A 24,593-nucleotide genomic window follows, 5' to 3' on the forward strand; every position below is an offset into this window, starting at 1 on the left:
AATAGCAGTCCAGCATGTGCATTGGCAGAATTGTGTCTACACAACCATTTCGAACAAATCGACCCCTCTTCCCCCCCCCACCCCCTCCCCCCCGGCCTCCCTGCAAGCTAGAGCTGCCTACACTATGCACCGGGCACAGACTGGACATGTGGGCTTCCTGCAGTTGGGTGACACCAGGAAAGGCAACTAGTCTGGGTGTGAGGTAAGTGGGAGCTGCTCTTCCACACTTGGGAACTGTGCTCCAGGACAGCCCACAAAGTCACTGAGGAACCCACACACAAGTTCTAAAACATTTCTAAAGTTTCAAGTCCACTGGGGGTAGTGGCAGATGAAAAATTAAATCTAAATAATTTCAAATTTATACTCTACCAAGTTCAGACTGTCAAATCTTCAAACTATTCATTAAGAGTGTTCATAAATTAGGGGCGCCTAGGTGGCTCAGTCGGTTAGGCATCTGATTTCCGCTCAGGTCATGATCTCACAGCCTGTGGGTTCAAGCCCCACGTTGGACTCTGTGCTGACAGCTCAGAGCCTGGAGCCTGCTTCAGATTCTGTCTTCCTCTGACCCTCCCCTGCTCACTCTCTGTCTCTCTCTCAAAATAAAAGACATTAAAAAAAAAAAAAAAAGAAGAAGAATGTTCATAAATTAGGGGTGCCTGGGTGGCTCAGCTGGTTAAACGCCGACTCTTGGTTTCGGCTCAGGTCATGATCTCGCACTTTCAAGCTCCATGTGGGGCTCTGTGCTGGCAGCAGAGCCTGCTTGGGATCTCTGTCTCCTTCCTCCCTCACTCCCTCCCCCACTCACACTATCTTTCCCAAAATAAATAAATAAAAACTTGAAATAAAGAGTTCATAATTAAAGCACCTTTTTTAACCAGACCATGGTAATAATATTCACAAGCAGTGAAAACCAAGGTTTTCATTATAAATATGAAGTTACAAAACACAGTAAGAATCATAACCATCAAATTACATTTCCTTCCTCAAGTATCTTATGGAAAAATCAAAGCAGTAGAAGGAAATGGGAGTTTGTCAGGCTAGCAGTGTGCTCAAATTTTGCAAAGAAATATCAGAAAATATAAAACATATGGTGATTCACTCTCTAAAGTTAACATTGCTGATTACTTGATCCATTTTTCTTTTGTAAAAATCAAGAGGCCATCTAAACTGTACCCAACAGCAAAACAGTTGAAATGCTCTCATCAGGTAGCCAATAGGATACAAAACCAAAGACTAAAAAAAGAAAACCTTCAATCTGGTACTCTTTCCAACAAGTCAAAAACATTATGCAATATGTATTTCAAAGACTCACTGCCAGGAGTACAGCAAATGGGATCTTTGAGTAAGGAATGAAATGTGGAAAAATATTTCCCAGTCTGGAAAAGATTTTGAGTAAAAATAAGCTTTTTTTTTTTTTATAAGCTTGAGAAAGACCTAAATAAATAAAATACAATGGGTCTGTTGCCAACAATGCTAGAAAATATGCAAAAACCATAGGCTTTTCTCTACATTTTATAAACAAAGAAATTGAGGCCTATTGTATATACAAGGCAAGTCAAATGTCAAGAGGGCAAACAGCACTGTGCACTTAATACAAACCAATTTAGAAACCCTTGGTTACATACATAGCGAGCGGGTTAGTAACACGTTATGTCAAAATATACTGTTTGCTCTTCCCAAGTATCCCCTCCATTTCCTCACCTTTTCTCCTCTCTATCTGGAATGTTCTCCATCCCCATCACCACCTTCTGAAATCCTACCAGTCAGTCCTTTAAGGCTCATTCCAAAGGCAACTTCCTCCACTGTTCAGCCTTCCTCAATTATTCCAGCTAGAAGAAACATATTCTAAAGTCCCGTAGTGAACTTTCTCTGCCATATTTAGAATCTGTCATTTTTAATTAGTTTTTCTTCTCTACTCAACTGCAAACACCTTGACGGCAACGACCATATCAATCTTTTCCCCCCAGTCCTCCATAAAATCAAGCATTATACCCTACACGCAGGAAGCATCAATAAATGTATACAAAATGAATTAAAGGGGAGGAATTGTTTCAATTAGAAGTGATAATTACTTTAATATCAATATTAAATAAAATGTTTACTCTAAAATGACAATAAATATTAACGGAAAAAATATATAATTTATAGCACTGACCCTTGGTGGCCCAATAATCATGCCTGTCCACCTTGTAAGTGTCATATCTTCGTCATCTTCAAGGCCCCAGCTAACCGTACCATCGCCTACTCCTTTTTGTCCTTCTTCAAGTTCTTCCAACAAGCGAAAATTACGAGGAACTTTAACTCCTATACAAAAGAATGTCAATGGTAAATGTAAAAAGCCCATAATTACAAGAGTTGCATATATTCAAATTCAGCTTTTTCCAGTTTAAACCTTATAAATTATTTACCAAAAAGTCAAAATTCCCTTTAAGCATTCTGCCCCAGAAAATGCTCAATCTAAAAACCACTCAAAATGAAAACACTAAAGAAAACACTGTAACAAATATTAACTGCAGTATAGAACATGTATATAAATTCCTAATAAATCAATGTTATCCTGGCATAAATCAATCACAAGGAAATTATTATAAAATGAATATTTTCCATAACTGAGATTTCTGTTCCAAGCCTAGAACACTGCATCAAATAAATGGGCATGACCAGAAAGTTCAAATTCATTAACATGTACTCTCTAATGCTTCTTAAAGACCAGAACTATGTTCCATCTTTAAAAAAGCACTAGAGGGAACAATTTTTTTCAAGAATGCTGAGGCAGCCCCATCCGTGGCCCCAGTCAGTGTCCTTTCCTATTCTCATCCCTAGCCAAAAGGGTCTTACCTCTCCCATGTGAACACAGTGCCTCATCATCACTTGGGGAGTTCCTTGATTTGAGAATAACTCTCCTTATGGATATTGCAGTTTCTTAGGACCTGCCCTTCACCCCTCAGCCCAACCCAGCATATTTTTCATGATCCACTAGCCCTTCACATACCGCCCCTTCTTCAGACTTCATCATCCTACTTTATTTTCTAAAATGTTACCACAGAAGTCTTCCTCTCTGCCCAGAACCTAGCATTTCACAGTTCTCATTCCTTCATTCTCAACAGACCTGGTCTTCACCACGACTGTGACTTCCAACCCCTGGAATCCGACCAGGATTCTTCCAAATGAACACAGCCTTTCCTACAATTACTGGTCTCACCTCTTCAAAGGATGGACCTTGTGGTCTTTCATGTTCTCAAAAGCATCTACACTGAAACATCCTCCAGCCCCACCAACAAGTCTTGGAAAAGTTAGGTAAACACCCTCAGAAGCCTCTCTCTTTGGCTCTGGAGCTGGTGCATGTGTGGTCGTGCACCTTCTCCCTCATGCACACACACACATGACTATGAAGCAGAAAGAAGTGACAGTTCTTAGTGTTTAAAAATTTTTTTTGGTGATATTTTTTCTAAAGTCATCATTTTGTATAACTTCTCACTCTTGGTGAAATCAAAACATCCATCACTAATTCACAGTAATCCTGCAGGACATATAACAAAAAAGCAATAAAAATACTGTAAATTAAAAGAACACTAGCCATTTTATGCACTGTGCTTCATTTAAAAAATGTATAAAAATCCTGGGCCACAGAAATATAGAGCTTTAGGGGGTATAGCTCAGGGTTAGAGCATTTGACTACAGAAATTATAGAGCTTTCACAAATCACAAAAAACAAAAATAGTCATTATTTCAACTACTATGATTATTAATAACCATTTGTTGAACATATATTGTTCTACTTTAGACATATTATCTCTCCTTTAATTCTAAAAGCACCCATTTTACAGTTGTGGAAATTGGGGTTATGAAGAAGTTATGTGACCTACCCAAGGTCATACAGCTGTAAGAGGCAGATCCAGTACTAAAGTCCGATTTTCTAGACCAAAACCACTTTTACATCGTTGCATAGCAGTACAAACTACGCAAGTAGCGTATTCTGTCACAGATCCAGGAATCTGCCTTCCCAGAAGTCCAGTTCTGCTAACCACTTGACATGTGACTCCCAGCCCTGTTTTTTCATCCTACCTCACAGAATCACTGTCAAAATTAAACAAGGCAGAGTCGCCTGGGTGACTAGTTGGTTAAGCGTCTGACTTCGGCTCAGGTCATGATCTCACAGTTTGTGGGTTTGAGCCCCGCGTCAGGCTCTATGCTGACAGCCAGTTCAGACAGAGCCGGGAGCCGGTTTCAGATGCTGTGTCTCCCTCTCTCTGACCCTCCCCTTCTCACACTGTCTGTCTGTCTCTCTCTCTCTCAGAAATAAATAAGACATTAAAAAAATTTTTTTTAATTAAACAAGGTAAGGGGTGCCTGGGTGGCTCAGTCTGTTAAGCATCCGACTTCAGCTCAGGTTGTGATCTCATGGTTCATGGGTTTGAGCCCCACGTCGGACTCTCTGCTGACAGCTAGCTCAAGAGCCTGGAGCCTGCTTCAGATTCTCTATCTCCCTCTCTCTCTGACCCTTCCCTGCTCACCCTGTCTCTCTCTCAGAAATAAATAAAACATTTAAAAAATTGTTTTAAATGAACAAGGTAATCCATCTTAAACACAATAAATGTTGACTATGATGATCATTTTAGTGTTTGTATTAGACAGAATTACATAAAACTTCCATTCACCTCCATCTGGGCTATGTGAGAATAAAAGCTTTTTGTACAAAACTGTAGGGTGGCCCCTAGAAGCTGTACCCTAAGCTGTAAGTTTCTATTCACCTAACATCAGGACAGCTGCTATTTTCCTGTAGTTATATTGTCATGACCTCCACAATACACTGCTACTGAATTCCTTTCTGAAATAACCTTAAATCAGCGTGATTATCCTTACCATTATGAAGTCATTCCCCAAGAATTATTCTAAATTTGCACTGAATTTTGTTGCCTATTTATAAACAGCTCAATCAAGTGACCTTTATGAGCATCCAAAACTACAAAGTGAACTATAAGGTTTCTTTTTATATAAGTACCTTAAAGTGATAAACCTAGTTACTGCTAAACTTTTCACTATTTCTTTATATTACATTTTGGGGAAATAATTTTAAGATTAACAGGTAATTACTGACAATGTTAACATTTAAAAAATTATAGCAGCTAAGATAATTCTGCTTTTAACGTATAAGACAAAAAAAGAATACAAAAAACACTGACTCATATTTTCAAATTCAGGGGTACAGTACTCTGGTTTTATTTCACCCAACCAATGTCTGTGAAGAAATAAAGGCCACCAGATGGGGATGTTGCTCTATGAAAACTGAAGCGTGTACTGAAGCTCCCTCTGGATCTCTCGCCATATACGAGCCTTTTTCTATAGTTCCGCTTGTCTTTTTCCTATATGTCTGTGTGTGTTGTTAAGTTTAAACTATTTTATTCTGTTAGCCTTGGATCTTCATTAAAAGGAAAAAAAAAAACAAGAGTAACCCATAAATCCACCCTTTCTTTTAAAAGCTGAAACTTTTAAAATGCTGTCAACTTTTGGTCCAGAAGAAAACCAAAGATCATCCAGTCCAAAACCTAACAATTTAAAATTTTTTAACGTTTTTATTTATTTCAGAGAGAGAGACAGAGAGACAGCATGAGAAGGAGAGAGTCAGAGAGAGAGGGAGACACAGAATCTGAAACAGGCTCCAGGCTCTGACCTAGCTGTCAGCAGAGAGTCCAACACGGGGCTCAAACCCACGAACCATGAGATCACGACCTGAGCTGAAGTCGGATGCTTAACCGACTGAGCCACACAGGTGCCCCAAAAACCTAACACTTTAGAGGAAATAAAATTATCACCAGTAAAAGTTGGGTGATAATCCTAAAATCACTTAACTATTGACACACCAAGTCAAAAACCTTCTCTAGGCTTTTCCACTAATCTAGTTTCCTCTTTAGTACATTACAAGAATCTGCATTCCTGGGAAATAAGACCAAAAATAATGACATTCATAACCAAAACTCCGAATGCAAAGAGCCTAAAAAACATGCTTCCAGTTTTAAACGTGAAGGATATCAAATTGCATATCACTTGCCTTTAATTCCCATGATCCAAAAATAAAGGCATACAGACTGCCAAATTAGGACTAGAATCAATCTTGCCATGCAATGTTTATTAAGGAAAGAGACTTCTTAATTTTAACTCATAAATTTTTACCCTTTTCAAGTTACAAGGAAAAAAGTCTAAGACCCTGATTAGTAATAATATCTATCCATCCAGCCATACAAACATGAGAAACAATAGCAAAGCAAATTCACTATCAGTTTGCAATTAATCATCTAAATTAAGAAAGTTCTAAAATGACACAAAAAAAGACAAGAGGTAGTATAGTTAGAGAGTTCTACCTGACAGTGAACAGTCTAAGATGTACAAAAGTCCCTAAAATTCAAAAATAATTATTGTTACTATTTTAGTGTATTTCTCTTCAGATTATTTTCCATACAAAATATACGGTATCCATGCTTTTTTCTCCAAAATGACTTCATGACTCATACTTTTGTAACTTCCTTTTTCCCCTACCTACAATCTTATTTCTATGGCAAATATAATCAAGTGCCATCTTAAAATGCCCCAATGAATAATACTAGTCTTGTTTGGGGGGAACAGGTAGGGAGGCTTGACTAAGGGAATCATCAACTACTCAAAAATTAAAGGAAAATACCTCTATCAATGAAATAAACTACACAGAGCCTGACTAGGATTCTCTGCCCCTCTCTGCTCGCAGGGGCCGGCGCTCCTGCATGCATGCGCGTACTCTCTCTCTCTCAAAGCAAATAAACAAACATTACAGGAAAAAAAAAGAATCTTTCCATATGTCACATACTGGGTGTGCTCAAAGCAAAATACTCCTATCCGTGGAAATAACGGAGCATTTTGTATTTTTCAAATTACTTTCTCATACAGCCATCTATCTGAAAGTAAAAAGTCTTTTTGAGGTATGATGGACAGCTAATCAACATTTTACAAAGACCAAGACCACTGCAAGCTAGTAGCTTAGTCAAAACTAAAAATCAGCTTTCCCAGCACAGGTACAAACTGTCACTGTACAGTGCATCTCAAAATCCCGAAAATTTTATTCATTTTTATTCTTTTAAAGTAAGCTATATGTCCAGTGTGGGGCTTGAACTCATGACCCCAAGATCAAGAGTCACATGCTCTACCAACTGAGCCTCTGGGCACCCCAAAATCCAGAAAACTTAAAAAAGAACGGAAGGGGTGCCCGGGTTGAGGGCTTTGGTCAGCTGAATGTCTGACTCCTGGTTTGGGCTCAGGTCATGATCCCAGAGGCTGTGGGATCAAGCCCCACATCCAGCTCAGCACTAAGCGTGGAGCCTGCTTTTTAAAGATTCTCTCTGTCCTTCTTCCCCTCTTCCTGCTTGTGCTCTCTCCCCCTCTCTAAAATTAAAAAAATAGAAATAGAAGCCCTATGGATTAAAAAAAAAAGCAGGGAGACTACAGAATATGTACAACTTAAAACAGATATTTACCAAAACCCACTCATTGTTGAAATTTGCCATATAAGCAAAAATATTGTAAAGAAAGTATTAAAATTTAAGTCCAAGAAATTTATAGTTTTGCAGCACTTAAAATCATATATTAATAGAAGAATTTATAAAAGCGATATGAATAATGACTTACTTTTTCAGAAATTTAAGAGTCAAATATTTGGTTTTAACATTGTTATCTTAATGGGACAAAAAAATAAAATTATGAAAATACCATGTAGAGGAACACACGTAAAACAGCAAAGTATCAGGAGACCTATATTTTGTCATCCATTCATTACTGTAGTCATTCATGCCTTCACTCAATATGCAACTGACTACCACTACATGCAGTTACTGAAAGGCACCTGAAACCAGGAAGACTAAAAGCTTAATTTGCTCTCAAGAAGTTTACAATCTAGGACAGGAAGATGAATAAAGAGACGGCACAATACAATGTGAAAAATCCTCTGGAAGCATCTATAAAGGACAACTTACCCCAAAAGAATGGACAAGGAAAGTCTACTAAGAGAAGAAACCTGCCAGATGCACCATAAAGAACAGAAACCATCCAGGGTTTCTGGGTAAAAATATGTAATTTGTCAGTGGAGAAAAATTACAAAATATAAGTAAAGAACGTCAAAAACCTGAATAAATAAAGCAACCTGCCTACATGACAAACATTGCAAAGGTTAAGTACTCAAATTAATCTATAGATTCTTTCAATTTAACTGAAATTCAAATAGCATTGTTCCTGGAACTTGACAAACAGTTCTAATATTCTTCTGGCAAGAGTTTGGAGAAAATTTTTTAAAGAAAAAGAAAACAGAAGGAATAGTTTCCCTAGATATTAAGATTTTCTCATCAGCCAAAGAAACTAAGATAATGTGAAATTAGTGCAGAAATCAACAGACTAATGGCGGGGAGCCCCCAAAACAGATACATGCACATATGAAACAGGATATATATACTATGAAAACTATAGATGACTTATGAAAGAAATTGAAGAGGGCACAAAGAAATGGAAAAGCACTACATGGTTATAGGCTGGAAAAGTAAACACTGTTAGAATGTCTATACTACCCAAAGTAATCTACACATTTAATGCAATTCGTATCAAAGTAACACCAGCATTTTTCACAGAGCTAGAACAATTCTAAAATTTGTATAAAACCACTTAAGACCCCAAATAGCCAAAGCAATCGTGCGGGAGGGTGGGGGGGGGTACAAGCTAGAGGTATCACGATTCCGAATTTCCAGCTATATTACTACAAAGCTTTAGTCATCAGGTAGTATGGTATTGGCATAAAAACAGACATATAGATCAATGGAACAGAATAGAAAACCCAGAAATGAACCAACTATATGGTCAACTCATCTTTGGCAAAACAGGAAAGAACATCCAATGTTGATCATCTCTTCAACAAACAGTGCTGGGAAAACTGGACGGCGACATGTAGAAAAATAAAATTAAACCACTTATACCATACACAAAAATTCAAAATGGATGAAGGAAGTAAATGTGAGACAGGAAACCATCATATTCTACAGAACACAGGCAGCAACCTCTTTGACCTCAGCTGCAGCAACTTCTTACTAGTCACTGAAGGTTAAGGGAAACAAAAGCAAAAATGAACTACTGGGACTTGAAGATAAAAAGCTTCTGAAGCACAGTGAAGGAAACAATCAACAAAACTAAAAGGCAGCCTATGGAATGGGAGGAGACATTTGCCAAAGGCATATCTGATAAAGGGTTAGTATCCAAAATCTATTAAAAAAAACTTATGAAACTCAACATCCAAAAAACAACCCAGTTAAGAAATGGGCAGAAGAGATGAGTAGACACTTTTTCAAAAGAAGGCATCCAGGTGGCTAAAGACACTTGAAAACATTCTCAACATCACTCATCATCAGGGAAATAAAAATCAAAACTACAATGAGCTATCACCTCCCACCTGTCAGAATGGCTAAAATTAACAATAAAGGAAACAACAGATGTTAGTGAGGGTGCAGAGAAAGGGGAACCCTCTTACACTGTTGGGAATGCAAACTGGTGCAGCCACTCTGGAAAGCAGTATGGATGTTCTTCAAAAAGTCAAAAGTAGAACTATATTACAATCCAGCAATTGCACTAGTAGGTATTTATCCAAAAGATACAAAAATACAGATCCAGAGAGGTACTGCACCCGTGTTTATAGCAGCACTATTGACAACAGCCAAACTTTGGAAAGAGCCGAAAAGTCCGCCAACTGATGAATGGATAGCATAAAGAAAATGTGGTATAAATACACAAAAGGAAATATTACTCCACTATCAAAGAGTGAAATCTTGCTATTTGCAATGATGTGGATGGGGCTAGAATGTATCATGTTAACTGAAATAAGTCAGTCAGAGAAAGGGAAATATATGATTACACTCGTGGAATTTAAGAAACAAAACAGATTAACATATGGAAAGGAAGCGGGGAGGGGAGGGAAACAAGGCTCTGAGCTGTCAGCAGAGCCCTTAAGAAACAAAACAGATTAACATATGGAAAGGAAGCGGGGAGGGGAGGGAAACAAGGCTCTGAGCTGTCAGCAGAGCCTGATGCCCAGTTTGTTCTCTATCATTAAGAATCTCTTAGTGGCTCAGTTGGTTAAGTGTTCAACATCAGCTCAGGTCTGAGTTTCTTAATGATAGAGAATAAACTATGGACTGATGGAGGGAAGTGGGTTGGGGGTGGACTAGACAGGTGACGGGTATTAAGGAAGGTACTTGTGATGAGCACTAGGTGTTGAATGTAGTGATAAATCACTGAATTCTACTCCTGAAACCGATATTGCACTGCATGTTAACTAACTAGAATTTAAACAAAAATTTGAAAAAAATTAAAAAATAAAATCATTATCAAACCTGCTAACATAACCAGTTCCTTGAACAAGCAGTAAATGGCCACACACATATTTATGACACTGATTATATATATTTAGACATGTAATACAAATGATAAAACAAGAAAGCAAAATAAGAAAATGTGTTAAAAAAATGCAAAAATGCACATTTGTAAAAAAAAAATGTGTGTTTATGTATAATGTATAATGAAATATGTATATATGTATAATGAAATGTATATATGTATAATGAAATTATACACCCATCAAAAATTTAACTTGAAACATGCTAAACATGATACTGGTAGAATTATGGGAAATTTTTTATACATAATTATACATGCTTGGAAATCAGTTCTACCTTGCTTAAGAGGTAATTTGACAAAATATAACAAGAATTTTTATTCATATACTTTGACTTCAAATTCCACTTTGTGAAATTCACCTTCAAGAACATAACACAAGCAGTGTAGACTGCCTCCAAACAGCTATGAACAATTTTTCTCCCTCCAGGCACAGCCTCCTACCCCCATCAAGGGATAGAGGCTATCTCCCATCCCCGTGGCCTTGCCACTTTTTTTGACAGAATATGGAAGAAGCTGATACAGCTGTGGGAATAGTGTTCGCAAAGGCCTGGTAGCTTCTGTTTAACTCTCCTGGGAGTCAACCACCAATTAAGACACTACCAGGATATGAAGAAGTCAAACAGGCCAGGGAATGGCCACTCCTCATTGAATCAAGGCACCTGGGCAACAGGTCTCATCACGTGAGGCCAGCAGAACCACCTAGTCAATGAGAAATCATGAGAAAGAATGAATCACTATTTGAAGCCACTAAGTTTTGGAGTGATTTGCTATTTAGCAATAGATAAATAAAGGTGAGGCAGGTGGAAAAGTCTGGAGAGAAATGTTTAGCAGTGCAAAAACTTAGATTGGCATACATTGAGGTAACTCTATCATATATGTAAAATATTATATAAAATCATTTTAAAATACATGAATTATATCCCACAGCTAACATCATCCTTAATGGGGGAAAAACTGAGAGCTTTTCCCCTGAGGTCAGGAACAAGACAAGGGTGTCCACTCTCACCACTGTTATTTAAGATAGTACTGGAAGTCCTAGCTACAGCACTCAGACAACAAAAAGAAATGAAAGGCAACCAAACTGGTAAGGAAGAAGTAAAACTTTCATTATTTGCAGATGACATGATACTCTGCAGAGACAACTTGAAAGACTCCACCAAAAAACTGCTAGAACTGATACATGAATTTAGTAATGTCACAAGAAATAAAATCAATATACAGAAATCTGTTGCATTTCTATACACAAATAATGAAGCAGCAGCAGAAAAAGAAATTAAGAAAACAATCCTATTTACAACTGCACCAAAAATAACAAGATACCTAGGAATAGACCTAACCACAGAAGTGAAAGACCTGTACCATGAAAGCTATAAAACACTGATGAAAGAAATTGAAGACAACACAAAGAAACAGAAAGACATCCCCTGCTTATGGATTGGAAGAACAAATACTGTTAAAATGTCTATACTACCCAAAGCAATCTACATGCAATTCCTATAAAAATACCAACAGCACTTTTCACAGAATTAGAACAAACAATTCTGAAATTAGTATGGAACCACAAAAGACCCTGAATAGCCAAAGCAATCTTGAAAAGGAAAAACAAAACTGAAGGAATCACAAGAGCGATCTCCTGCAATACAAGTAGTACATGACACCTTATATCACATAATCACAACTGAGACAATGATTCTTGAAATTTGCTTTGATATATAAGTGCTTTGGATTACAAGCATGTTTCCAGAATGAATTATGCTTATAAACCAAGATTTTACTCTAATCCAATTTAAAAGTAGACAGAAGAGGATGCCTGGGTGGCTTAGTCGGGTAAGCTTCCGACTCTTGATTTCAGCTCAGATCATGATCTTGGGTTTGGTGGGATGAAGCTCAAGACAGGCTCCACACTGACAGCACAGAGCCTGCTTGAGAGTTTCTCTCTGCCCCTCCCCCATGTGTGCGCGTGCACACACGCTTGCTCTCTGTCAAAATAAATAAAATTGAAAAAAATTGGATAGAAAACATGAAAAGCCATTTCTCCAAAGAAAACATAGAGATGGCCAACAGATACACGAAAAGACGCTCAACATCACTTACCATCAGAAAAATGCAAATCAGAGTACAATTAGAGATCATCTCATGACTGTCAGAATGGCCAAAGTTGGCAACAAAAGAAACAACAGGTGTTGATGAGGATACGGAGAAAAACTCTCTTGCACTGTTGGCGGGAATACAAACTGCTGCAGCCATTCTGGAAAACGGTACAGAGGTTCCTCTAAAAGTTAAAAATAGGACTATCCTATGATCAGCAGTCACACTACCAGGTATTTACCCAAAGAATACAAAAACACCAATTCAAAGGGATACATGAACCCCTATGTTTATGGCATCATTATTTACAATAGCTGAGATACAGAAATAGCCCAAGTGTCCAACAACTGACGAATGGATAAAGAAAATGTAAGAGAGAGAGAGAGGTAATGTGATATTATTCAGCCATAAAAAAGAATGAAATCTTGCCATGTGCAACAATGTGGAGCCAGAGACTATTATTAAAGCAAGTAAGTCAAAGAAAGACAAGTACCAAATGACTTCACTTATTATGTGGAATTTCAGAAATAAGCAAAAGGGAAGTAAAAAAGAGAGAAGAAAATCAAGAAACAGAGTCTTTAACTATAGAAAATAAACTGATGGTTACCAGAGGGAAGGAGGGTGTGCGGATGGGTGAAATAAATGATGGGGATTAAGGATGCACTTGTCATGATGAGCACCAGGTGACATATGGAAGTGCTGAATCACCATTACAGGGTCCATCCATCAGGAAGAACTAACAATCATAAATGTCTACGCACCAAATAAGGGAGCACCTAAATATCTAAAACAATTAATCACAAACAGAAACAAGCTTATAGATAAGAATGTGCTAATAGCAGGGGACTTTAATACTCCGCTTACAGCAATGGATAGGTCAACCAGACAGAAAATCACTAAAGAAATAATGGACTTGAAAGACACATTGGACCAGATGGATCTGACGGATATATTTAGAACTTTACATCCTGAGGCCAGGGAATTTACTTTCTTCTCAAGTGCGCATGGCACATTCTCCAAGATAGATCACATACTGGGACATAAAGCAGCCCTCAATAAATATAAAAGAATAGAGGTCATACCATGCACACTGTCAGATCACAATGCTTTGAAACTTGAAATCAATTACAGGAAGAAGTCTGGAAAACCGCCAAAAACATGGAGGTTAAAGAACACCCTTCTAAAGAATGAATGGGCCAATCAGGCAATTAGAGAGGAAATTAAAAAATATATGGAAACAAATGAAAATGAAAACACAACAATTCAAAATCTATGGGATGCGGCCAAGGCAGTCCTAAGAGGAAAGTACATTGCTCTCCAGGCCTATTTCAAGAGATTAGAAAAAGCACAAGTCCAAAATCTAACAGCTCACCTAAAGGAGCTAGAGGCAGAGCAACAAGAACGCCCTAAACCCAGTAGAAGAAGAGAAATAGTAAAAATTAGAGCAGAAATAAACAACATAGAGACCAAAGAAACAATTGAACAGATCAATGAAACCAAGAGTTGGTTTTTTGAAAAAGTAAACAAAATTGACAAACCTCTAGCCAGGCTTATCAAAAAGAAAAGAGAGAGCACCCAAATAGACAAAATTATGAATGAAAATGGACTTATTACAACCAACCCCTCAGAAATACAAGCAATTATCAGGGAATACTATGAAAAATTATATGCCAACAAATTGGACAACTTAGAAGAAATGGACAAATTCCTAAACACACACTCACTACCAAAATTCACACGGGAAGAAATAGAAAACCTGAACAGACCCATAACGAGTGAAGAAATCGAATCAGTGATCAAAAATCTCCCAACAAATAAGAGCCCTGGACCTGATGGTTTCCCTGGGGAATTCTACCAGACATTTAAAACAGAATTAATCCCAATTCTTCTCAAGCTATTCCAAAAAATAGAAGTCGAAGGAAAACTCCCGGACTCATTTTATGAAGCCAGCATCACTCTGATTCCCAAGCCAGACAGAGATCCAACAAAAAAAGAGAACTATAGGCCAATATCCTTGATGAATACGGATGCAAAAATTCTCAACAAGATCCTTGCAAATCGAATCCAGCAGCATATCAAAAGAATCATCCACCAAGATCAAGTGGGATTCATTCCTGGGTTACAGGGCTGGTTCAACATTCGCAAATCAATCAATGTGATCCATCATATCAATAAAAGAAAAGATAAAAACCATATGATCCTGTCAATAGATGCAGAAAAAGCATTTGACAAAATACAGCATCCCTTCTTAATAAAGACTCTCGAGAAAGTTGGGATAGAAGGAACCTACTTAAACATCATCAAAGCCATCTATGAGAAGCCTTCAGCTAACATCATCCTCAACGGGGAAAAACTGAGAGCTTTCCCCCTGAGATCAGGAACACGACAGGGATGTCCACTCTCACCACTGTTGTTTAACATAGTGCTGGAAGTCCTAGCATCAGCCATCAGACAACAAAAGGAAATCAAAGGCATCAGAATTGGCAAAGAGGAAGTCAAACTTTCACTCTTCGCAGATGACATGATACTCTACATAGAAAACCCGACAGACTCCACCAGAAGCCTACTAGAACTGATCCAAGAATTCAGCCAAGTTGCAGGGTACAAAATCAACGTACAGAAATCGGTTGCATTTTTATACACCAACAATGAAGCAACAGAAAGAGAAATCAAGAAACTGATCCCATTCACAATTGCACAAAAAACCATAAAATACCTCGGAATAAACCTAACCAAGGATACAAGAGATCTGTATGATGAAAACTATAGAAAACTTATGAAGGAAATTGAAGAAGACACAAAGAAATGGAAAAACATTCCATGCTCATGGATAGGAAGAATAAATATAGTTAAGATGTCATTACTACCTAAAGCACTCTACACATTCAATGCAATTCCAATCAAAATTGCACCAGCATACTTCTCAAAACTAGAACAAACTATCCAAAAATTTGTATGGAACCACAAAAGACCCCGAATAGCCAAAGTAATACTGAAAAATAAAACCAAAACGGGAGGTATCACCATCCCAGACTTTAGCCTCTACTACAAAGCTGTCATCATCAAGACAGTATGGTATTGGCACAAAAACAGACACATAGACCAATGGAACAGAATTGAGAACTCAGAAGTGGACCCAAAAGTATACAGCCAACTGATCTTTGACAATGCAGGAAAGAATATCCAATGGAAAAAAGACAGCCTCTTTAACAGACGGTGTTGGGAGAACTGGACAGCAACATGCAGAAGAATGAAACTAGATCAATTTCTCACACCATACACAAAAACAAACTCAAAATGGATAAAGGACTTGAATGTGAGACAGGAAAGTATCAACACCCTAGAGGAGAAAGCAGGAAACAACCTCCTTGACCTCCTCCGCAGCAACCTCTTACTTGACACATCCCTCAAAGCAAAGGAATCAAGAGCAAAAATAAACGATTGGGACCTCATCAAGATTAAAAGCTTCTGCAAGGCAAAGGAAACAACCCACAAAACTAATAGGCAACCAATGGAATGGGAAAAGATAGTTGCAAACGACATATCAGATAAAGGGTTGATATCCAGAATCTATAAGGAACTCACCAAACTCCGCTCCAAAAAACAAACAACCCAGTAAAGAAATGGGCAGAAGATATAAACAGACACTTCTCCAAAGAGGACATCCAGATGGCCAACAAACATATGAAACGATGCTCAGCATCCCTACTCATCAGGGAAATACAAATCAAAACGACACTGAGATACCACCTCACGCCAGTCAGAGTGGCTAAAATGAGCAAATCAGAGAACACGAGATGCTGGCGAGGATGGGGAGAAACGGGCACCCTCCTACACTGTTGGTGGGAATGTAAACTTGTACAGCCCCTCTGGAAAACAGTGTGGAGGTTCCTAAGGAAATTAACAGTAGAACTCCCCTAAGACCCAGCAATAGCACTGCTAGGAATTTACCCAAGGGATACAGAAATGCTGAGGCATAGGAGCACATGGACCCCAATGTTCATAGCAGCACTGTCAGCAATAGCCAAAACATGGAAATAGCCTAAGTGTCCATCAACGGACGAATGGATCAAGAAGTTGTTGTTTATCTATACCATGGAATACTACATGGCAATGAGAAACAATGAAATCTGGCCATGTGTAGCAACGTGGAATGAACTCAAGGGTATTATGCTAAGTGAAATAAGTCAGGCAGAGAAGGACAATATCATATGTTTGCACATATAGGAGGATTAGGAGGAACTTAACAGAGGACCAAGGGGGAGAAGAAGGGGGGAAATGGTTGGGGAAAGGGAGAGAGGCAAACCATGAGAGACTCTTGAATGCTGACAAAAACTGAGAACTGATGGATGTAGGGGGTTTGGGGGATGGGCATGGAGGAGGGCACTCGTGGGGATGAGCACTGGGTGTTATGTGGAAACTAATTTGACAATAAACTATTTGTAAAGAAAAAAAAAAAAGAAAATTAGGACACAAATGCAGATAAATGCTTCTCCAACTGGGATAGCAGCCCTGTTCCCACACCTGGGGAGGAAGGAAGGCAGCCCCAGGCTGGGTAACTAGTTCAGAGAGGCAGTCCGCAGTGGGAGAAAGCAACCTCCTCCCTGGAGTGCTGTGGGAAGAAGGTGTATAACTATTCAAAGGACAAAGACTGCCGGCGCCCACCAGCCAGAGGCCATATATCAGGGTGCAGGGCAGCATTTCCCAGTCAGAGTGGATGGAGCAGGATCCTTTAAGACATGGAGGTTTAACAGCAGAGCACCAGGGAGGCGCAGGAGTCATCAGAGCGGGACAAACCACCTCGTCCACGCCCGCAGCACAGTGAGGACAGACTGATCACTGTTTTGGGACACTCGGTCTATGGAGGGGGTGGGGGGTCGCCATTTTTCTCCCCATCACAAACAAGGTGGGGCTTCAGGTAAAGGACACCAGGCCCACAGGGGAGATGGGACCCGTCCACAACAAACCACGGCCCTCAGCGCCTGCTAACTGCCTACCTGCTGGAGCGGGATTGACACTGACCAACCAGACAGTCCCTCCTCCAGACCAGCACTGCCTCTGGTTCCAAGGCACCTAGTGATTTTGCATTTCCTGATTTCTTTCTTTGACAATTCTTATTATATATTTTTTCTTCCTATTCTCCTTCTAATTTCTTCCTTCATCTAGCCTGGTTGTTGGTTTGTTTAAACAGACATATTTAATCTATTTTCTTTATACCTGTTCTATACCTCCTTTATTTCTCTCTCCCTCCGCCCCCCCCCCCCCCACCAATGGATTAAGCCTTATAGTTTCTCTCCCTGGTCAATTTTCTTTTCTTTTCTTCTTCCTTGCCCCTGTCATTTCTCTCTTGTATGGGATAAGGCCTCTTTCATCAACAATGCCCCCACCCCACTGTTTTGCTGTAGCTGGTGTTTCTTTTGGGGGGGGGGGTTGTTTTGTTTGTTTTCTCTTCCAGGGCTACTAAACAAATCAAAGCTCACTTGGTGGAGGGCCCAAAACATCACTATGAGTAGGGAGATAAAGCAACCAGAGTCACAACAACAGAGCAAGTAACCCTCTCCAAAAAAACACCTCCTGAAGGGTCAGACCCTGGACAGTGTATGACCCTTCTTTAATATAGTAGTGCTCACAGGTGCAGGGCAAATAACAAGCTTTGAAAACACATAAGGGAGAAAAAACATGACAAAATGTCAGCCAACATGACAAAATGGAAGAATTCTCCTCAAAAGAAATTCCAGGATGAAATGGAAAGCTAAAGAATTGATCAAAATAGATATAAACAATATAAATGAACAAGAATTTAGACTAACAGTCATTAAAGACTGGGTTCAAAAAAAGCATACATAGAAGAGAGCAGAGAATCTAGTGCTGCAGAGACCCAACAAAGTAAAAAATAGTCATAATGAATTTAAAAATGCTGTAAATGAGATGCAAAATTAACTAGAGGCAGTGACAGTGAGACGTGAAGAGGCAGAAGGGAATTAGTGAAATAAAAGACAAAATTACAGAAAAAGATGAAACTGAGAAAAAGATAAAAAAAATCTGGACCATGAGGACAGAATTAAAAAACTAAGTGATTCAATTAAACATAATATCTCTATCATAGGAGTTCCAGAAGAAGATGACAGAAAGGGGATGAAGGGGTACTTGAACAAATCATAGCTGAGAACTTCCCCAATCTGGGGAATGAAACAGACATTGAAATCCAGGAGGCACAGAGAACTCCCCTCAGATGTAACTTGACTCAATCTTCTGCATGACATATTATACTGAAACTGGTAAAATACAAAGATAAAGAGAGAATCCTGAAAGCAGGTAGGGGCAAACCAGCCTTAACCTACAAGGGTAGACACAGGGTAGTAGCAGACCTATCTACTGAAACACAGCAGGCCAGAAAGGAGTGGCAGGAAATTTACAATGTGATGAACAGGAAAAATATGCAGCAAAAATCCTTTATCCAGCAAGCCTATCAGTCAAAATAGGAGAGATAAAGGTTTTCTCAGACAAACAAACTGAAGGAGTTCATCACCACTAAACCAGCCCTACAAGAGATCTTAAGGGGGACTCTGTGAGTGGAATGTTGCAAAGACCACAAAGAACCAGAGACACCACTATAAGCATGAAACCTACAGATAATACAATGACTCTAAATCCATATCTTTTAGTAATAACACTGAATGTAAATAGACTAAATGCTCCAAACAAAAGACATAGGGGAGGGGTGCCTGGATGGCTCAGTTGGTTAAGCCTCTGACTTCGGCTCAGGTCATGATCTCACAGTTCATGGGTTCGAGCCCTGCATCGGGTTTTGTGCTGGCAGCTCGGAGCCTGTCCCCCGCTCATGTTCTATCTCTCTCTGTCTCAAAAAATAAATAAACTATAAAAAAAATATAAAAAATTAAAAAAAGAAGACATAGGGGAGCAGAATGGATAAAAACAACAATAGCAACAACAGCACCCAAATATTTGCTGTCTACAGGAGACCCATTTTAGACTTGAGGACACCTTCAGATTGAAAGTGAGGGGATGGAGAACCATCTATCAAGCTACTGGAAGTCAAAAGAAAGCTGGAATAGCCATAGTTATATCAGACAAACTAGATTTTAAAGTAAAGGCAGTAACAAGAGATGAAGAAGGGCATTATATCATAATTACAGGGTCTATCCATCAAGAAGAGGTAACAATTATAAATGTTTATACACCCAACCAGGAACACCCAAACATATAAAATAATTAATCACCAACATAACCAATCTTATTGGTAAGAATGTGGTAATTGCAGGGGACTTTAATACTCTACTTACAGCAATGGACAGATCGCCTAGACAGAAAATCTATAAAGAAACAATGGCCCTGAATGATACACTGGACCAGATGGACTTGACAGATATATTCAGAACTTTTCATCCTAAAGCAGAATACACATTCTTCTCAAGTGCACATGGAACATTCTCCAAGACAGATCACATGCTGGGTCACAAAACAGTCCTCAATAAATATAAAAGAATTGAGATCCTACCATGTACATTTTCTGATCACAATGCTATGAAACTTGAAATCGACCACAGGAAAAAGTTTGGAAAACCTCTAAATGCATGGAGATTAAAGAACATTTACTAAGAATGAATGTGTCAACCACACAATTAAAGAAGAAATTTTAAAAATATATGGAAGCAAATGAAAATGAAAACATGATCATCTAAACCATTTGGGATGCAGCAAAGGCAGTCCTAAGAGGAAAATACATTGCAATCCAGGCCTATTTCAAGAAAAAGAAAAATCCCAGGTATTAAATTTAACAGCACACCTAAAGGAATAAGAAGCAGAACAAAGAAACCCTAAAGCCAGCAGAAGAGAAATAATAAAGATCAGAGCAAAATAAACAATATAGAATCCAAAAAAGAAATAGAACAGATCAATGAAACTAAGAATTGGTCTTTTTAAAAATAAACAAAACTGATAAATTCCTAGCCAGGCTTCTCAAAAAGAAGAGAGAGGATCCAAACAGATAAAATTAGAGATGAAAATGGATTTATCACAACCAATGCCTCAGATTACAAGCAATTATCAGAGAGTACTATGATAAATTATATGCCAACAAACTGGACAACCTGGAAAAAATTCTTAGACACCTACACATACCAAAACTAAAAGAGAAAAAAATAGAAAATGTGAACAGACCCATAACTAGTGAAGAAATTGAATCAGTACTCAAAAATCTCCCAACAAATAAGAGTCTTGGACCAGATGGCTTCCCTGGGGAATTCTACCAGACATTTAAACCAGAGTTAATACCTATCCTTCTCAACCTGTTCCAAAAAAACAGAAAAAGAAGGAAATCTTCCAGACTCATTCTATGAAGCCAGCATTACTCTGATTCCCAAACCAGACAGAGACCCTCACAAAAAGGGAGAATTACAGGCTACTATCCCTGATGAACATGGATGCAAAAATTCTCAACAAGACACTAGCAATTTGAATTCAACAGAATATTTAAAAAAACTATTCACCATGATCAAGTGGCATTCATTTCTGGGCTGCAGGACTGGTTCCATATTCACAAATCAATGTGATACATCAAATTAATACAAGAAAGGATAAGAACCATATGATCCTGTCAATAGATGCAGAAAAGGCATCTGACGAAATACAGCATCCCTTCTTAATAAAAACCCCCAAGAAAGTCGGAATGGAAGGAACTTACTTAAACATCATAAAAACCATTTATGAGAAGCCCACAGCTAATATCATCCTCAACGGGGAAAAACTGAGAGCTTTCCCCCTGAGACCGGGAACACGACAGGAATGTCCACTCTCACCACTGTTGTTTAACATAGTATTGGAAGTCCTAGCATCAGCAATCAGACAACAAAATGAAGTAAGAGGCATCAAAATTGGAAAAGAAGTCAAACTTTCGCTTTTTGCAGACAACATGATACTCTACATCAAAAACCCAAAAGACTCCACCAGAAGACTGCTAGAACTAATACATGAAATCAACAAAGTCACAGGGTACAAAAATCAATGTACAGAAATTGGTTGCATTTCTATACACCAATTAAGAAGCAACGAAAAGAGCAATCAAGAAACTGATCCCATTTATGACTGCACCAAAATCATAAAATACTTAGGCATAAACCTAACCAAAGATGTAAAAGATTTGTATGCTGAAAACTATAGAAAATTTATGGAGAAAATTGAAGATACAAAAAAAATGGAAACACATTCCATGCTCATGGGTTGAAAGAATATTGTTAAAATGTAAATACTACCCAAAGCAATCTACATATTCAATCCAATCCCAATCAAAATTGCACCAGCATTCTTCTCAAAGCTAGTACAAACTATCCTAAAATTTGTATGGAACCACAAAAGACCCCAAATAGCCAAAGTAATACTGAAAATGAAAACCAAAACAGGAGACATTGCAATCCTGGACTTTAGCCTCTACTACAAAGCTGTAATCATCGAAACAGTATGATATTAGCACAAAACCAGAAGATGGACCAATGGACTAGAACAGAGAACACACGGGGCGCCAAGGGGGCTCAGTTGGTTAAGCGTCCGACTTCAGCTCGGGTCTTGATCTCACAGTTTGTGGGTTTGAGCCCCACGTCGGGCTCTGTGCTGACAGCTCAGAGCCTGGAGCCTGCTTCAGATTCTGTGTCTCTTCTTCTTTCTGCCCTTCCCCTGTTCATGCTTTGACCCTCTCTGTTTCTCAATAATAAAAAATGTTAAAAAAAAAAAAAGAAAGAAAAGAAAAGAAAAAGAAAAAAAAAAGAAGAGAGAACGCAGAATTGGATCCACAAATGTATGGCCAACTAATCTTGGGAAAAAAGAGTCTCTTTAGCAAACAGTGCTGGGAAAACTGGACAGCAACATGCAGAAGAATGAAACTAGACCACTTTCTTACATCCTACACAAAAATAAACTCAAAATGGATGAAGGACCTGAATGTGAGACAGGAAACCATCAAAACCCTAGAGGAGAAAGCAGGCAACAATCTCATTGACCTCAGCCACAGCAACTTCTTGCTCAACACATCTCCAAAGGCAAGAGAATCAAAAGCAAATATAAACTATTGGGACCTCATCAAGACAAAAAGTTTCTGTACTGCAAAGGAAACAATTAACAAAACTAAAAAGCAACCGACAAAATGGGAAAACACATTTGCAAATGACATATTGGATGAAGGGCTAGTATCCAAAATCTATAAAGAACTCACCAAACTCCACACCCAAATAACAAATAATCCAGTGAAGAAATGGGCAGAAGAAATGAATAGAGACTTTTCCAAAGAAGACCTCTAGATGGCTAACAGACACATGAAAAGATGCTCAACATCAGTCATCATCAGGGAAACAGAAATCAAAACCACACTGAAATACCACCTCATACCAGTCAGGGTGGCTAAAATGAAAAAAAGCCAAGAAACTACAGATGCTGGTGAGGATATGGAGAAATTACTCCAAACTGCAAATTACTACAAACTGAAATTACTGCAAACTGGTGCAGCCACTCTGGAAAAGTGTGGAGATTCCTCAAAAAATTGAAAATACAACTACTCTATTACTCAGCAATAGCACTAATAGGAATTTATCCAAAGGATACAGGAATGCTGATTCATAGGGACACTTGTACCCCAATGTTTATAGCAGCACTTTCAACAATAGCCAAAGTATGGAAAGAGCCCAAATGTCCATCAACTGACAAGTGGATAAAGAAAATGTGGTTTATATACACAATAGAATACTACTTGGCAATGAGAAATTCCATTTCATGGAATTTCAGTTCATTCCATTTGCAGCAACATGGATGGAACTGGAAGGCATTATTCTGAGTGAAACAGAGAAGGACAAATATCTATGTTTTCACTCATATGTGGATCTTAAGAAACTTAACAGAAGACCATGGGGAAAAGGGGGGAAAAATCAAAGAATCATTAAGGGAAACAATCACTATGTATGTATTTGTCTGCAATATCAAATTTGTGCTCACAAAAAAAGATCGCTGTAAATGTGTAATAAGATTTAGCTATTAATATCAATTTTCTTGAGGCGCCTTGGAGGCTCCGTTGGTTAAACATATGACTTTGGCCCAGGTCATGATCTTAGTTTTGTGAGTTTAAGCCCTGAATTGGCTCTCTCCTACTTCAGATTCTCTGTCCCCTCTCTCTCTGTCCCTCCCCCGCCCCGCTCAGGCTTGCACTGTCTCTAAAAAATAAACAGTTAAAAAATATACATATATATTTTTTTCTTAAATTTGTTATTCTTTCAACACAATTCATTTACATCTTAAAAGAACATGTAGTGTTAAATACTTATAATGCCATCAGACTCTATCATCTGCCTTGTCTTGATCCTTAATGGCATTTATTTATGAAATCACATTGTTAGGTTCCCATAAAATGAAAGCAAACAAAATTTATACAGTGTAATATAGAACCAGTATCAAAGAACCTGAAATCAAGAAACTAGCTCTGGACTCAACACCTAGCTAAATAATCTTGTGAAAGTCATTTCATATCTAGATTCCCATTGCTCAGCTATCAAATGAAGCCTAGATGATCCATAACGTGCTTTCCATTAGAATTATTTCAACATATGTAAAGACCTACACAGACTTTAAGGACTTCTCTCCTGTAAACTGAAACTTGGCTGAGTCCTAACTTAAACTGAATATAACATGTGCTCTTATACAAATCAGCTAAGACTTTGTAAATAAGAATAAAACACTCCCAAACCCAGTTCTACAGTCCCATCTTACCATATTATCTCGAAGATTTATTTATAAAAACATCTTGGGGCGCCTGGGTGGCTCAGGCGGTTAAGTGTCTGACTTTGGCTCAGGTCATGATCTCATGGTTTGAGCCCTGCACTGGGCTCTCTGTTGACAGATCGGACCCTGGAGCCTGCTTTGGATTCTGTGTCTCCTTCTCTGTCCCTCCCCTGCTCATGCTCTCTTTCTTTCTCTCTAATATAAAATAAAACATAAAAAATTCTTATTTATATAAACATTCATTCCTTTTTAAAAAGTGAAATACATCTGAA

General features: G+C 38.4%; 1 protein-coding gene across 2 annotated transcripts in view; it reads right to left on the reverse strand.

The window, feature by feature from the left end:
* UBE2V2 (ubiquitin conjugating enzyme E2 V2) overlaps positions 1-24,593 on the reverse strand; it is a 58,870-nt gene that overhangs the window by 28,957 nt on the left and 5,320 nt on the right. For both annotated transcript variants that reach the window (XM_039223658.1, XM_039223657.1), the window contains exon 2: positions 2,156-2,304. In XM_039223658.1, the coding sequence (XP_039079589.1) occupies positions 2,156-2,304 (149 nt within the window). The remainder of the gene's footprint in view (positions 1-2,155; positions 2,305-24,593) is intronic.

Source organism: Hyaena hyaena, unplaced genomic scaffold (assembly GCF_003009895.1).
Source record: "Hyaena hyaena isolate Hyena2069 unplaced genomic scaffold, ASM300989v1 scaffold_1428, whole genome shotgun sequence".
NCBI classification, from domain to species: Eukaryota; Metazoa; Chordata; class Mammalia; order Carnivora; family Hyaenidae; genus Hyaena; species Hyaena hyaena.